This window comes from Esox lucius, chromosome 19 (assembly GCF_011004845.1).
Source record: "Esox lucius isolate fEsoLuc1 chromosome 19, fEsoLuc1.pri, whole genome shotgun sequence".
In the NCBI taxonomy this organism is placed as follows: Eukaryota; Metazoa; Chordata; class Actinopteri; order Esociformes; family Esocidae; genus Esox; species Esox lucius.
Window position 1 is genome coordinate 16,147,091 of NC_047587.1, and position 16,318 is coordinate 16,163,408.

General features: G+C 40.6%; 1 protein-coding gene across 1 annotated transcript in view; it reads right to left on the reverse strand.

Moving 5' to 3' along the window:
• pdhx (pyruvate dehydrogenase complex component X) overlaps window positions 1-16,318 on the reverse strand; it is a 55,407-nt gene that overhangs the window by 24,374 nt on the left and 14,715 nt on the right. Inside the window, exons 4-5 of the mRNA XM_010864287.4 lie at window positions 3,733-3,935; window positions 470-568 (exon numbers count right to left, since the gene is read on the reverse strand). Coding sequence (XP_010862589.1) covers window positions 470-568; window positions 3,733-3,935 — 302 coding nt within the window. The remainder of the gene's footprint in view (window positions 1-469; window positions 569-3,732; window positions 3,936-16,318) is intronic.

Genomic DNA, 16,318 nt, shown 5'->3' on the forward strand with positions numbered 1-16,318 from the left:
ACGGCGCATCTTAGTTCTGCTAACGCGTCAAAGACTTGGTGAAATGAGATGTAGACAACTTGTAAATAAATCAATTAGCAAAACAAGAATATCAGTCATGCTGTCCTTGAGCTTGAGTGTTAACCCTAATTGTTCAGACTAGAGCCATTCCTAAAAGACTAGACGTAAATAAATTATGTTGGACCACCATAGTAAAAACACTTACTATCCCTGGACATTCCTTGAAAAGCACCTCTAACCCAGAACACCTAACCTGGTCATTATCATCCCTGGCCATAGTTAGATTACACCAAACAGTCCTCTGTACACATTCTCCTAGTTTATAATATGTACACCACCCCGTTACCAACCACTCACGTGTTGTGTAACGTGATTAGAAAAGGGGAATCATACAAATCCTATTAATCCCATTTCTATCTGCAGCATTTGAAACATTTCACAGTCCTGAGGTTGGGTGTGTACTACTCACTCCTTGGTTATAATGCCCCTGTGTCCAGTGGGTGTAGCAAGCTGGGGGTCCAGACCGTGTGTGTCCAAGATGTGTCTGGCTGCCGGGCTCAACCGCAACCTGGGACATACACAACACACATAAATACAAGGGCATCCATAAGGTCAGAGAAGATTAGCACAAGCTCTGTCATGAGACCTTTCTTATTGCATGTTACGTATAGTGCCTTCAATAATTGTCTCTGTCTCCTTATGAAAGATGAGCAAAAACAGGCCATGGGGAAAAAAACATTGTTGCTGTTTACTTACTTGATTTTACACTCTTCATGAGAAAAATAAAAACCTTAATTGAAGTACAATAATTCAAAGCAAATAAATCTTCATCTGAAAAAATCTTTAAAAGTTGTCAATGACTGGCAAGTATTTATCACTTTGCACACTCTTTTCCTTGCCAAGATGACAGCAAGGAGAATTCTCCTATACTGTTTGATTTGGTGGGAGGTTGCTCTAAAAAGTGAGTCCATCATTTACTAACAAGGTTCCCAGGGCCTTTGGAAGCAAAGAGCCCATATATCACATATCCACTAGAACATTTTACAGTGGGGATTAGTTTGTTTTCTCCATGACAATCTCTGTTTTTACACAAATCTACCTCTTTACGCAAATCAAAATAACATTTAGCCAAATCCAGGCCCTGATGTTTGTCTTGATTAAGATTTTTTCTGGAAAGAAATACAAATAGCATGTTGGCAGTGGAGGTGGCATCTAATTGTAGCTTTGGAAACTTAGCGACCCTAAGGTTAACCAAACATATACTATTCTTAAAGGGATAGTTTGTCCAAAATTCATATTTCTCTCGGAGATCACTTACCAAGAAATATTCCAGAAGGCACAGACATTTTTTTCAAACAATCCATTATTCAGCTGTGTCCCAGTCTATAACTAGCGTTATAAGCACTGTCCAATTTCATGAATGGAAACGGTTCTGCTATTGCAAAGTTGCACTGCAAGCGGAAAACTACTCCAAAACACTTCAAACTACGTATGTGAAGATAGGTTGCTACACCGAGCTGGCCCATTTGTCGGTGGACATCAGAATACTATTTGTAATTGTGGAAAATGCCGTGGCCATAAAAAAGGTACAATGGACATGGGAGAGGAGACTTCAGGTTTCACTCATTGCCATTTCTGTAAGGTCTGTTCACAGTTCCATCTCTCAATCACATCACCAGGACAACATATAGCCTCCAGATTCCAAGATCCTCCAGATCTCAGTAACAACAAACGAAGCACTCCTCCCAGCTCCCAATCACCGAAATACTAAGCCAGTTCAAGAGTTTGTGATAGAAGGTTTTGAGTGACGAACAGAAGGGTTAAAATTAAGAGACCACTGCAAATTGAACGCTTCTGTTCTTGATTCAAATCCTTCCTTTTCGACTTTTTTGGAAAGGAAAGAAAAAGGTGCAGTGGTCTCTTAATGCTGTAAATGCATTTTCCTTTCTCGCTCAAGCAAATAAAGTTTGACTGTCCGATGTGAATATCAAAGATGAAACAGGTAACTTGCTTTCTAGCTAGCGAATACTAACTTTTGGAACTGTAACTGTTTACTGTGATGTATACACTGATCAAACGCGTGGATTGATACAATTGTGAACAAAACGAACTGGTAAACACAGGAAGTACCAGTTTATTTGAAATGAGAATTATATTGCGGAAACTCAAACTTTACTTTGAGGAACACAACAGCGTCGTGTTCTTTGAGGTAAACAACACCACGTCTCAGTTTGCAGTGTTTTAGAGTAGTTTTCCACTTGCAATGCAGTTTTGCGATAGCGATACGTATGGTTTCCATTCATTAATTTGTACAATGCTAATAACTAATCACTGACTATTTTTAAAATGACTATGCGTCAAAAGAACCAACTAGTGGTAAGAGGACTGTCACCGCAATGATTTTGGACAACCTATCCCTTTAAACTGTGATCCATTAAAATGCCCCTTGAATCATTTTAATGGATCCTCCTGCTTTGGGTCAAAAGCAAGTATTTCATAGCACCAGTTGATTTAAACACTGAATTATTGCCCTTATAACAGAGATGCATTTTCTCAGGCGTGCAGCTATTCTCACTTCATTTGTGTGTTCTCTGACCTTGTCCTTGATGAACAAGGGAGTTTGGCATGTGTGTCACCTCATATTCAAAGACCATTGAAACATTAAGTCATAGATGATCACTTAAAGAAGAGTTCACTGAAATTATAAAATGGTACATTGATGTCCTGACCCTGTAAACTGTCTACGGAAAAAGTACGACAAACCCATACCAGGAATTATTTCATAATGCTAGCATTTTAGAATTTACAGTACAAATCCTATCAAAGTCCAGAGACTTATTTTAGCATTTTCTGCATATCCAAAAGTATAAAACTATCATACTGTATAGGTACCAAGATTACATGGCACTTGTGAAACAAATCCAATTTAAATAATGGTACCAATAAGCCTTTTTCACACATCATGTTCAAGTCATCTGGAAAATAACTTTGGTTGAGTCTTTTGGATGATTTGGGAAAGTTGCACAAAATATGCAAATATATGGATAGGCTATGTGCCATAACGTTTGAAATTTGGAATTATTTGGAAACAACCAGAAAATTAAACCAAAGAATGTAATTCAGTCACACCTTGCCCATATACTCCTGACAGGATTTAGGAGACTGATCTGACATTAATTTATTTGCGTGAACTCTTTCTTAACAAGTTCCTAATGGCTCAAATAACCCCGAAAACAAATACAAGGGAATATACTTCTATTACATTATATCTATAAGGATTTTAGGGGTGCCATTTATTGTGACATGGGTGTGAGAATTTTTTATAAATCATTGATTGTTTTTTCCTTGAACAAGTGTTCCTCAAATACATATTTCTGTAATATATAGCATGATCAAGCTGACAATCAACAAATACATCTTCTCAATAGCTTTTTTTTGATCATCTATACCAAGAGGGCCAATCATTCGACGGCAGATATACAGTGCCCTGCAAAAGTATTCATACACCTGACAAATTCTCAAAATGTACTGAATGAGAAATGGTACAACCCAAAAGGGTCTTTGACTCTAGTTACCCTCATGGTTTCTTTCTACGGAGACTTTCTTCCTTACTTTTTCACTTGCATGCACCAACCATGAGGTTCATGCCAAGGTTGCTGTCCAGCACTGACAACAGTTTGTATTTGTGTAGAGAACTATACAAGAAGAGAAGACGAGAAAGGTGATACTCACAGTCCTGTGGAGGCTGCTCTGGGGGATGGGGGTGTGGGAGCAGCAGGGGCTGCGGGAAGGGAAGGTGCTACAGGAGACTGAGGAGCCGGTGTGCCTGCAGCTGCCACTTGGGGTGGGATCTCCACAGTCTTCCAGTCCTCCCCTTCCTCCACCATGAGGGCGATAAGAGTACCCAGACGGACGGCACGACTGCCCTCTTCCATCTGTGATAGAAAATAAGACATGATCACTTTTTAGTATTTATAATGACACACCGTAGAAGCCTGAGGAGAGGTGGAAAATTATGGGGGGGCGCAAAAGCAATAGTTTATTTTTCAAAATACTTTGAAATATATAAAGTGCTTAAGGGTGAAGGGAGAATAAGAGAGAAGGCAATGATATACAGCAACAGGGATAAGATTTAGCTAGGACTTTCAAATGATGAGCACCTCTTGACACATCAATAATTGCCACAGGCCGACCTTTCAAACCGCCATGTATCTTTCCCAACCGCCTCCTCACTTCACTTAATTTCCTGTTGTCACTGTTCTGACAGAAACACACAAACAAAGCTAAGGACTTCCACCCCCCTAGACCTCTCTATTTCACTTTACCTCCACCTCCCACTAATAGCATCAAAAAGGCACAGCATGGAGCCAACCCTTTCATTGGCAGCGACAATACATCTATTTCCAAAAGGGATTCATTCACGTCACGTCTGGTCAACAGAAAGTAAGGCAAAAATATAAAACCAAAACTGTTGCATAAAGGAAGAGCTTTATCTTTTAATCATTTACATTGGATTTCATTTAGGAAATTCATTCCTGCATATTAGTGTCCCTCGCGGCGTCCTGTGGAGGGTGCTTGGGGAATATGGGGTCCTGGGTCCTTTGCTAAGGGCTGTCAGGTCCCTATACGACCGAAGCAGGAGCTTGGTTCGCATTGCCGGCAGTAAGTCAGACTTGTTCCCAGTGCATGTTGGACTCCGGCAGGGCTGCCCTTTGTCACCGGTTCTGTTCATAATTTTTATGGACAGAATTTCTAGGCGCAGCCAGGGGCCGGAGGGTGTCAGGTTTGGGGACCACACAATTTCGTCTTTGCTCTTTGCGGATGATGTTGTCGTGTTCAAACCCTTCAAACCAGGACCTTCAGCATGCGCTGGGACGGTTTGCAGCCGAGTGTGAAGCGGTGGGGATGAGAATCAGTACCTCCAAATCCGAGGCCATGGTCCTCAGTCGGAAAAGGCTGGCTTGCCCACTTCAGGTTGGTGGAGAGTGCTTGCCTCAAGTGGAGGAGTTTAAGTATCTAGGGATCTTGTTCACGAGTGAGGGAAGGATGGAACGGGAGATTGACAGACGGATCGGTGCAGCTTCTGCAGTAATGCGGTTGATGTATCGGTCTGTCGTGGTGAAGAAAGAGCTGAGCCTCAAGGCGAAGCTCTCGATTTACCGGTCAATCTACGTTCCTACTCTCACCTATGGTCATGAGCTTTGGGTCATGAAAGGACAAGATCCCGGGTACAGGCGGCCGAAAAGAGCTTTCTCCGCAGGGTGGCTGGGCGATCCCTTAGAGATAGGGTGAGAAGCTTGGTTACCCGGGAGGAGCTTGGAGTAGAGCCGCTGCTCCTCCACATCGAGAGGGGTCAGCTGAGGTGGCTTGGGCATCTGTTTCGGATGCCTCCGGAACGCCTTCCTGGGAAGGTGTTCCGGTCCCGTCCCACCGGGAGGAGACCCCGGGGAAGACCTAGGACACGCTGGAGGGACTATGTCTCCCGGCTGGCCTGGGAACGCCTCGGTGTCCCCCCGGAAGAGCTGGAGGAAGTGGAAGTGGGGAGAGGGAAGTCTGGGCATCTCTGCTTAGACTGCTGCCCCCGCGACCCGGCCCCGGATGAAGCGGAAGAAGATGAATGAATGAATGAATTCCTGCATAATATCTCAACACAAACCACATTCACCCAAATGTCCACTAGACAATAGAGGTGCTCAATGACAAAATAAAAACAACCAAAAGTGATTTAAATTAGGTTACGTCGCAGGTTTTCTTATTTGGATAAACCTATGCTGTGACTTTTAAACCTGTGTGCAGATTATAAACTGTTTACAGTAGATTCCGCAGGCACAAAGACAACAATTCTCAATTTGATTAGTAACCAGACATTCCAAAGTAGCATTGATTAGATATTAACTGGGAGCTGGCAGTGTCTTATTTAATATTGTTTATTAATGTTTGCAGTGGATCATGTAAAAATTGTATTTACATTCAGAAGTGCTATGGTGAGCTACTCATAAATAATCTGTGAGCTACTGGTAACATGCAAAAGCTTTCTGTGTACATGTTGTACCATGTAGAGATGTTAAAAGCCTGCTCTTCATAGATATCCAAAGACTTATGATACCGCTTTGATAAAGATATTTAGACTACAAACACTGAAGACTACGATTGAGAAACATATACCACTATTTACACTGACAGAGAGAAAAGTTTAAATTTTTAGGACTGCAGCCATGTTTTAACATTTTGATAATTATAACTGTTATTAGTACAAATCCAGTAAATCGGACGATTATTAGGAAGATTTTTTTAAACATAAGCTACTGAATGAACAAATAACATTTTCAATGGAATGTCTTAATATACTGCATCAATTGTCTAAGTTGCACTACCGGCAAAAAACATTTTAAACAACTGTGTTTATGATATGAGAGTGGAACCAATTCTAACTATCAGATAGAGTCCATAGAGACTATAGACATGCCTTTGTTGACTGGAAACGTGTTTGTGCCCTGGCCTAATGAGATTGTAATGAAGCAATTCATAAAGCAAGTTGAATTATCCTATACTTTACAGTTTTTATACTAATTGACACAATCAATAGAAATTCCACAATCCTCAATGTCCAATGTCTACAGACTTCACTGTCTATTCCTTAAGTTTTATGCCAAAGATAGCAAAGGTGTCAGCTTTATCTACAGAGTACAGGCATTCATCGCAAAAACAGTGTGGCCCAGCAATCAGAGCTGCCGACAGTCAAAAACGACTGCGTCACCAGATGAGCTGGTAAATGCGTCACAGCTCAGTTGCGCATTCTGTTCTATCAAGTCATAGACTTAATCATAATAAAAAACACAGCTAAAATAAACAGTGTTGCTGTCAAATATATTCATTGCGTCATCATTATCACGACTACGTAGCTATGTAGCGGACAACTTGACACACATACATCTAGGGTGACAAATTGAAGAAACCTGAATAAATGAGTGGAGGAACATAGCGAATGCAGATGCATCCAGACTGGTGCACTGAATGATACAATTAAGTAGTTAAAATCCTGTAATGGATTTTGGAATGTAGGAAAATGCTGAGCAATCCCAGTTTACCTCAATTTTGGATCAATATGCCAAGAGGAATCTACAGAGACTTATAAAGTTCATTACTGGGTCTCTTCCATGACGACAGTACCACCATACACAGGGCACAAATGGTCACTGCATGGTGCGAGGAGTGTGAAAATGATGTGAACCATATGCTATGGCCTTTGCAGTCACCAGGTCTCAGCCCAAAACTGACCCTACGGTGTCCATATTAACAGACTTTACAACTCGGTTTGAGTCTCAAATTATGGTCCATGCTGCTTATTTGGTAAGGCAATGCCCATATTGTTCAGATTTATTTTAGTATTCAAAAAGCCTTATTCACATATTAAGTGTCAAAGAAGAGTTGATGACGACAGCTAGAAGTGTTTATTCTATAAATATGAGCACACAGTCATGGAACAATGGAACATGCTTATTATGGACAAAATATGAATTTGGTCTTTGCGCAGCTGTATCAACAACTGCATCAACTTAGATATTTGTTTTAATATTGTCTTGAAATACAGAAACAATGTTTCAATGCATGCAGTGAGATTTCAAAAATGGATTACATCCACATACACAAACAAAGCAAGGACATACACTAGCAGATTGCTGCCAGGGTTGGAGTTAGAAACTCGTTTTGGCCGAGTACTTGGCACACCCCTAAACACTACTAATCCCATAATACATTGCGCAACTCAACAAGCCAAATTGTAGGTTAGTCAGAGGCAGGGACTACGTCAACTGGATGAAAGCATATCAGGTTGACTTTGCATGTGACTAGGGCATTATGGAGAAAGAAATTCCAGATATGTTCCCTCCCCACTATTAGGTGCACCATAAACACTAATTATACAATCAGGTATTTACAGATATACACAGCTCTCTCCGAAGCTGCTGGAAGCTGTCTGCCATTCATAGTCTACATACACACATTTACCTGGTGATCTAAATGGGGATAAGGAAGTTCACTGCCCTTTAAAAAAATGATTTTTGGTAATCCTAATGCTTAGCCTTACCCTAAATCCCAAACCCTTACTATCCCAAACCCTTAAATAAAACCTAACCATTACCCAAAAGCCTAACAAGAACTAGCAAAATGTCCTCAGTAAGCCTGGTAAGCAAGTTTTCTACATTTGAAGCCTTCTGGTTCTAACTAAAAGAAAAATATTTTCCGTAGGCCCCTTGCCAACGTCACTTTTCAAGGCTATGCAACCAAATACCAAACTAGGGATGTCAACGGTTAATCGATTAACCATCATTTTAAGAAATCGGTTGATAAATCCGATCAGTGAATCTCAGTAATAATACAATTTAAAATGCAGAAGTGGAGTATTTAATTGACAGGTTGAGGGATTGTTGTTTAATCATAACTGAACCATAGAGGGCCCAACATTAGAACAGAGTGCCTTCTTCTGACTGTAAATTAAGCCAGCAGTGTTTCCGCATACTAAGCCAAAAAGTTCATCAACAACGCAGTACCACGTGAAGAACAAACATTCACAACCCATGGCTGATGATCAACCCACCATCCTAAGCGTTGGCAAGGAGACGATCAATCAGTAGGTGGGCAAAATAAAAAGGAAATGCCCCCAATCAACACGGTGGACGGCAAAGGATTTAGAAAGCGGTCCTTAAACTGCGTGCCATCGAACGCTGGTGTGTCTTGGGAGCTGGCAATGTGTGCCTTGGAGTTAGTAGTCTTATTGATGTTGATTTACATAGCTAGAATCAATCATATGTGAAGGTGTGCATTGGAACAAAAAATTTTGAGAACCGCTGAGCTGGACTACCTAGCTCAAGAGCCCTCTTTTTCACTAACCTGAGCTTGTATTTGAGTTTTCTCCTGAGCTTTATCCTAGTTGTTGAGTAGCTATATCCTACTCAACAACTAGAGCTAAATGAACAAGAACCAAGAAGACAAACTATTTGGGAAGTACTCCATTTCAAACAACACCCCCCATACCATTTAGAATGAAACTAATATCTTCCTGATTTTGTATGGTGCAAATACTTTTTCACCACACTGTATGAGGTTAACAAACCCACATTACCACCACCATGACATTCCCACAATTAACGGTAATTGCTGTGTGCCGTTTTGACTTTGCTGTCCTAGAAAAAGTAAGCATGCTGCTGCTGTTCACATTACAGGGGGATTCCAGGCCCATTAGCCTGCTACAGTGTAACTATCCCAGGAGGCAGGAGGGCATCTGCTCCCAGACCATTAAACCAATGGCACTAGCTCTACTGAACCTGCCCAGCCACAGCATCGGCACCATAAATAGACCTGACAGAGCCACAGATGGTATATTTTACCAGAAGATAATACATAGCTGGGGCTTTTTTTTTTTAAACTTGATGAAACTTTCTTTTAATGATAATTACAACAAGTTGAGTATGCTCAGGTGCTAGTTAAAAATGTACATTAGGAAAGGTGTTTCCAAAGCTATTAGAGTAGGTTGGAATAACCAAATAGAAAATAATAATTTCAGCACTTGTGGCAGCAAAAAATGTAAAAAGAAATTGTTAAAAGGAGAATTCACTGTGTTTTTTACATCTCCATATGAAGTTATGACTAAATGGAGGTTTTTCAGACAATTTATGCACCACACCAGTATTTCTGAAAATGTATGCCGGAAAGTTGAACCAATGACATCATTGGTTGATTGCAGTCAGAATTTAAAAAAATATTGTCAAGATTTGTAGCAATTATTGTAGCCTTCGTGTTTCACCAATTGCTCACACGAGTGGCAGGCAGATATGGTTGTCCTCATTAAATACAGACATTGTACTTGTCTCAACAATGTTCCTAGTGACGAAGACAGACAGGGTGACTCATTTTCTCTGGTTTTGTGAAGACTATAGCCTCACGGGAGCCCTGTCCCAACCCTGAAATGCAGACAGCCCGTTTCTACCAGTGAAATGCAGAAAGGCTCATATTTCTATTGGGTTAAAAAAAAATCAAAAGTTAGATGGCACATACTGTTAAAACCATATTAACAAACACACAGCTCCGGAGAAAGTTAAAAGACCACTGCACCTTTTTATTTCCTTTCCAAAAAAGTCAAAAAGGAAGGTTTTGAGTGAGGAACAGAAGGGTTCAAATTAAGAGACCACTGCAAATTGAACGCTTCTGTTCCTCACTCAAAACTTTCCTTTTAAACCGTTTTGAAACGGAAAGAAAAGGGTCTCTTAAATGGTCTCTTAATTTTTTCTGGAGCTGTATAGGTAAATAGAGCAGCGTTGAAATTTCCATTTAAGAGACATTGTACTGATGAAAGTGTGCAGTTGGCAGGAAGAAAGCAGAAACCGATCAGTAACATTATGGTAACTCCTTTTTCAACCCACACATACAGTGGATATCAAGAGTCGACACACCATTATAGAAAATGCTGTTTTTTAGTACATAAAGGCAAATATCAAAACAGTTTTTCACCTTTAAAGAGCCTGTAAACTTGACTGAATTAAAACCAAATGTTTGCCTCTGATGATATATATACTGGAAAGATAGAAAACAGGAAAGAAAAGTCACAGTAGCACAGCTTGCATGCTTGCCACGGCACTTTACAAACGTACTCCTGGGTTTTTTGGGAAACTGAACAACGTTACATTGCTATGGATGTATACCAGACGTGACAATGGCAGTGTTGGTAAAATATATGACTGCTGAAATGTCTGGCATGATGCACAAGATAATTTGCACTGGGAGGAAAATTAAATGAGAAACATATTTTCATTGGTGTGCAATCCTTCTGCATATACCTGTGCATGTTTTGACCGTCCACATATTTTCTACAGGATTGGCGACTGGGCCATTTCCGACAATCTTAACTTTTGTAAGACAATGCTTATTTCATTTGGTGGTCTGAATAATCTGTCTTGATTTCAACCTTTACATCAATAAACCTGCATATCCAATAAGGGTGTGTATCAAGGTTTTTGATAACCAGTGGTGAGATGGATGTACGTAAAATGTCTCTCTATACCCCCACCATTCATCCACTATCAATAAATGTGAGGGTGATCTCCACAAATGTCATTCCATTCTCAGACAAATTAACATTTCATTGGTTTACATTAATAACAGTGGTTTTGGCATGTGTGTGTTTATTGATGCACCATGGTCATATTTTAAGTGAGGTCATTAGAATAGATTAAATTGAGGGGTAACGGTTCTGTATCAGCGCTGGTGCATAATATGCATCCTCTTTCTAAGAAACACCCCCCTCTACTGGCAAAGATGAAAACTGTTACACTATAAACCCAAATATGTTAGAATAGGTCAAGAACAAAAAAAATAAGGCAAACAATAAAAGTCATACGTTTGCCAAACTTATAGGTTTAGGGCCAGTTAAACCATATTTTCTTAGCATACTACTTAAATTAGTGAGAAAACAAATATTTGTAGTTGACTAAACTCAATCTCCTTTCCCATCACTAAATGGAGTGAAGTAAAAACAAGGAAAGAGTTTTGACTATCCAGATTTTAGTACTATTAACTTAAAATAGAGTAACAGACTCACAAAGCCACACCTTCAACATAATTTCCCAGCAAGCATTGCCCAGTAAGTATTGAACACTGGAGTTACCACCCATGACCATGTTAATAACAGAGATATGGTTACTGCACTCATTCAATTTAAATCCTTTGGCCTTTATGCGAGTTCCTAGACAAATGTTATAAATGTTACAATTCCTATCCCAAAAAGGTCTTATGAAGTTTGTCTGTGCATAGTACAGTGCCAGAAAGTCATGGCAGCAAATTTCTACCACACACGTCCCAGATTTCAGGTTTGAGGATGTGGAAGATTAGATTAAGTAAGTAACTCATTACTGTTTGTATAAATTTTGTGCCAAATGTGATCTCAAATTTGTGTTTCACATTTTACTAGTGCAATTGATTAATTCTATGTGTCCTAGGATATACTCATGTAAGCATGACCAAACCAACTACACAACTGGTCACATTCTGTGAGAGGATGCATCTTGATGACATACCAGTCTATCAAACGGTGGTCATGCTTGGCAGAGACAACTCTGGAAGGCAGAGATGGTCAAGTTAAAGGAAAACATTAGCTATTCCCAGAAGAGCAAAACTGATAAGAAGTTGTTTGTGCACTACTATTAGAGACCACAGCCTAATATATTTATTTTGATACTGCAACAGATGTTTTGTGTGTGCAGTAAACAATAATGTGTAATAAATGTGTTCTATTATACTTACTGAACAGTAAGTATAATAGAATGTGCTGGGTTACTGGAGGAGTACAGAGTAAGCCAGATGCATTCTGTTTAAACAAACTCTTATCTATTTCTTAGTGCCTGGAGGTATTGTTTGGGTTAGGCACAACCTGGGGAGTGGAACAGAGACAGCCTAAAGCTGCAATAATTCATTGAGAGGAAGGGAGTGCACAAGTAAGATTGAGGTTATCCAGGTAGCTTGCATAAAAGCAGGGTTGCTTAGCTACATGGTACAGAGAGGAGGTGATTTAGACTAGTCAAATAGGCCCTGAGTCAGTGGAGAAGACTCAGAGGGAGGAAACTCAGAGTTTGTTCATGTTTCCAGGATTTTGATTGGAAACACGAACAAACAAACAAACAAAAACAAGCAACCATTCAGTCAAGACTAAATTATGCTTGTTTATGTCAATTTGAATAGTTTGATCATGTGACCGTTGCTCCCATTTAAGAAGAAGGTGATTGATTAGGACATGCAATGAAAATTTGGAATTGTATTGACCACATTTGACTCAATATATGCCTCTGGGGTCAACAAGCTAGAGACGTATGGAGCCTATATGCATCCATGAAAGAATGCATATGACTTGCATCATTTACTGTCAAATATACCCCTCATTAAAACAGATGCAGTATCAAATATTGATTTGAAGTGAATGGTTAACAGCTACACACGTTTTAAACAATAGAAACAGAAAATACAATGATACAACACAAAGGAAAAGGCCTAATTGACTACAGGCCTTTAGAAAAGGGCTGGTTGAGGATTCACATCTCAAGACGTTTGACATTATATTGACACACATATACACACACACACACACACACACACATCCACTCACTTAAAGGATTATTAGGAACACCATACTAATACTGTGTTTGACCCCCTTTCGCCTTCAGAACTGCCTTAATTCTACGTGGCATTCAACAAGGTGCTGAAAGTATTCTTTAGAAATGTTGGCCCATATTGATAGGATAGCATCTTGCAGTTGATGGAGATTTGTGGGATGCACATCCAGGGCACGAAGCTCCCGTTCCACCACATCCCAAAGATGCTCTATTGGGTTGAGATCTGGTGACTGTGACGGCCATTTCAGTACAGTGAACTCATTGTCATGTTCAAGAAACCAATTTGAAATGATTCAAGACATTGTGCATTATCCTGCTGGAAGTAGCCATCAGAGGATGGGTACATGGTGGTCATAAAGGGATGGACATAGTCAGAAACAATGCTCAGGTAGGCCGTGGCATTTAAACGATGCCCAATTGGCACTAAGGGGCCTAAAGTGTGCCAAGAAAACATCCCCCACACCATTACACCACCACCACCAGCCTGCACAGTGGTAACAAGGCATGGTGGATCCATGTTCTCATTCTGTTTACGCCAAATTCTGACTCTACCATCTGAATGTCTCAACAGAAATCGAGACTCATCAGACCAGGCAACATTCTTCCAGTCTTCAACTGTCCAATTGTGGTGAGCTCGTGCAAATTGTAGCCTCTTTTTCCTCTTTTATCAGCTTGAATCAGTCGGCCCATTCTCCTCTGACCTCTAGCATCAACAAGGCATTTTCGCCCACAGGACTGCCGCATACTGGATATTTTCCCTTTTCACACCATTCTTTGTAAACCCTAGAAATGGTTGTGCGTGAAAACCCCAGTAACTGAGCAGATTGTGAAATACTCAGACCGGCCCGTCTGGCACCAACAACCATGCCATGCTCAAAATTGCTTAAATCACCTTTCTTTCCCATTCTGACATTCAGTTTGGAGTTCAGGAGATTGTCTTGACCAGGACCACACCCCTAAATGCATTGAAGCAACTGCCATGTGATTGGTTGATTAGATAATTGCATTAATGAGAAATTTAACAGGTGTTCCTAATAATCCTTTAGGTGAGTGTATACATACAGTGGGGCAAAAACGTATTTAGTCAGCCACCAATTGTGCAAGTCCTTCCACTTAAAAAGATGAGAGGGGCCTGTAATTTTCATCATAGGTACACTTCAACTATGAGAGACAAAATTAGAAAAAAAATCCAGAAGATCACATCGTAGGATATTTTATGAATTAATTGGTAAATTCCTCGGTAAAATAAGTATTTGGTCACCTACAACAAGCTAGATTTCTGGCTCTCACAGACCTGTAACAACTTCTTTAAGTGGCTCCTCTGTCCTCCACTCGTTAGCTGTATTAATGGCACCTGTTTGAAAGACACCTGTCCACAACCTCAAACAGTCATACTCCAAACTCCACTATGGCCAAGACCAAAGAGCTGTCAAAGGACACCAGAAACAAAATTGTAGAACTGCACCAGGCAGGGAAGACTGAATCTGCAATAGGTAAGCAGCTTGGTGTGAAGAAATTAACTGTGGGAGCAATTATAAGAAAATGGAAGACATACAAGACCACTGATAATCTCCCTCGATCCGGGGCTCCACGCAAGATCTCACCCCGTGGGGTCAAACTGATCACAAGAACGGTGAGCAAAAATCCCAGAACCACACGGGGGGACCTAGTGAATGACCTGCAGAGAGCTGGGACCAAAGTAACAAAGGCTACCATCAGTAACACACTACGCCGCCAGGGACCCAAATCCTGCAGTGCCAGACATGTCCCTCTGCTTAAGCCAGTACATGTCCAGGCCCGTCTGAGGTTTGCTAGAGAGCATTTGAATGGTCCAGAAGAGGACTAGGCTTTTCTGCTAAGGGACCAGGACGACTGATCCGTGTAAAGGTAAGAATGAATGGGGCCATGTATCGTGAGATTGAGTGAAAACCTCCTTCCATCAGCAAGGGAATTGAAGATGAAATGTGGCTGGGTCTTTCAGCATGACAATGATCCCAAACACACCGCCCAGGCAAAGAAGGAGTGGCTTCGTAAGAAGCATTTCAAGGTCCTGGAGTGGCCTAGTCAGTCACCAGATCTCAACCCCACAGAAAATCTTTGGAGGGAGTTGAAAGTCTGTGTTGCCCAGCGACAGCCCCAAAACATCACTGCTCTAGAGGAGGTCTGCATGGAAGAATGGGCCAAAATACCAGCAACAGTGTGTGAAAACCTTGTGAAGACTTACAGAAAACGTTTGACCTCTGTCATTGCCAACAAAGGATATATAACAAAGTATTGAGATTAACTTTTGTTATTGACCAAATACTTATTTTCCACCATAATGTACCAATAAATTCATAAAAAATCCTACAATGTGATTTTCGGGATTTCTTTCTCATTTTGTCTCTCATAGTTGAAGTGATGAAAATTACAGGCCTCTCTCATCTTTTTAAGTGAGAGAACTTGCACAATTGGTGGCTGACTAAATACTTTTTTGCCCCACTGTACACACACACACACACACACACACACACACACAACCACACACACACACACACACACACACACACACACACACAAAATAAGTTCCATAGAAACCATGTGTCATCTTGATCATGACCTCCTGTAAACAAATGGCTAATATCATCAGTCAGTTGTCCCAACCTTGTTCTTTTAACCTCTTGTTTAAGGCTTGCATAACTGAAACTTGTTTAAGGAAGTCCAAGCAATTCCGCTTCTCCAAATCGAGGTGAGTAAGATTAATTTGAAAGTGGTATGTAGGATTCTGACTGATGGAGCTGTTACCAGTCAGGATACCAGTTGATAGCTCCTTTGCGGTTCCTCTTCGTGAAAAGTCGCTACATGAACCAGCTTTGGAGTGTTGAGTAACTAAAGAATGTAGTTCTTGTGAAAGGCCTGGAATTGGCAACATTCAAAGGAGGTGTAAAAATTACTAAGACTAGGAAACAGGGATATTTGGCACGGTGAAACGTTAAAATATTATGATGTTTTTTTACATATGCAGGTTTTTACCCTCATGTGTTATTTTTGTTCTCCTCTGCCTGTCCAGGACTAGCTGACATTTTATTGGCTTTAAGTGCATCCAGCCTATAGTTTCTGCTTGGCTATTTTACTAAGCCCCCAAACACACATTCTCCATAATGCTGCCAGCATACAGAGTA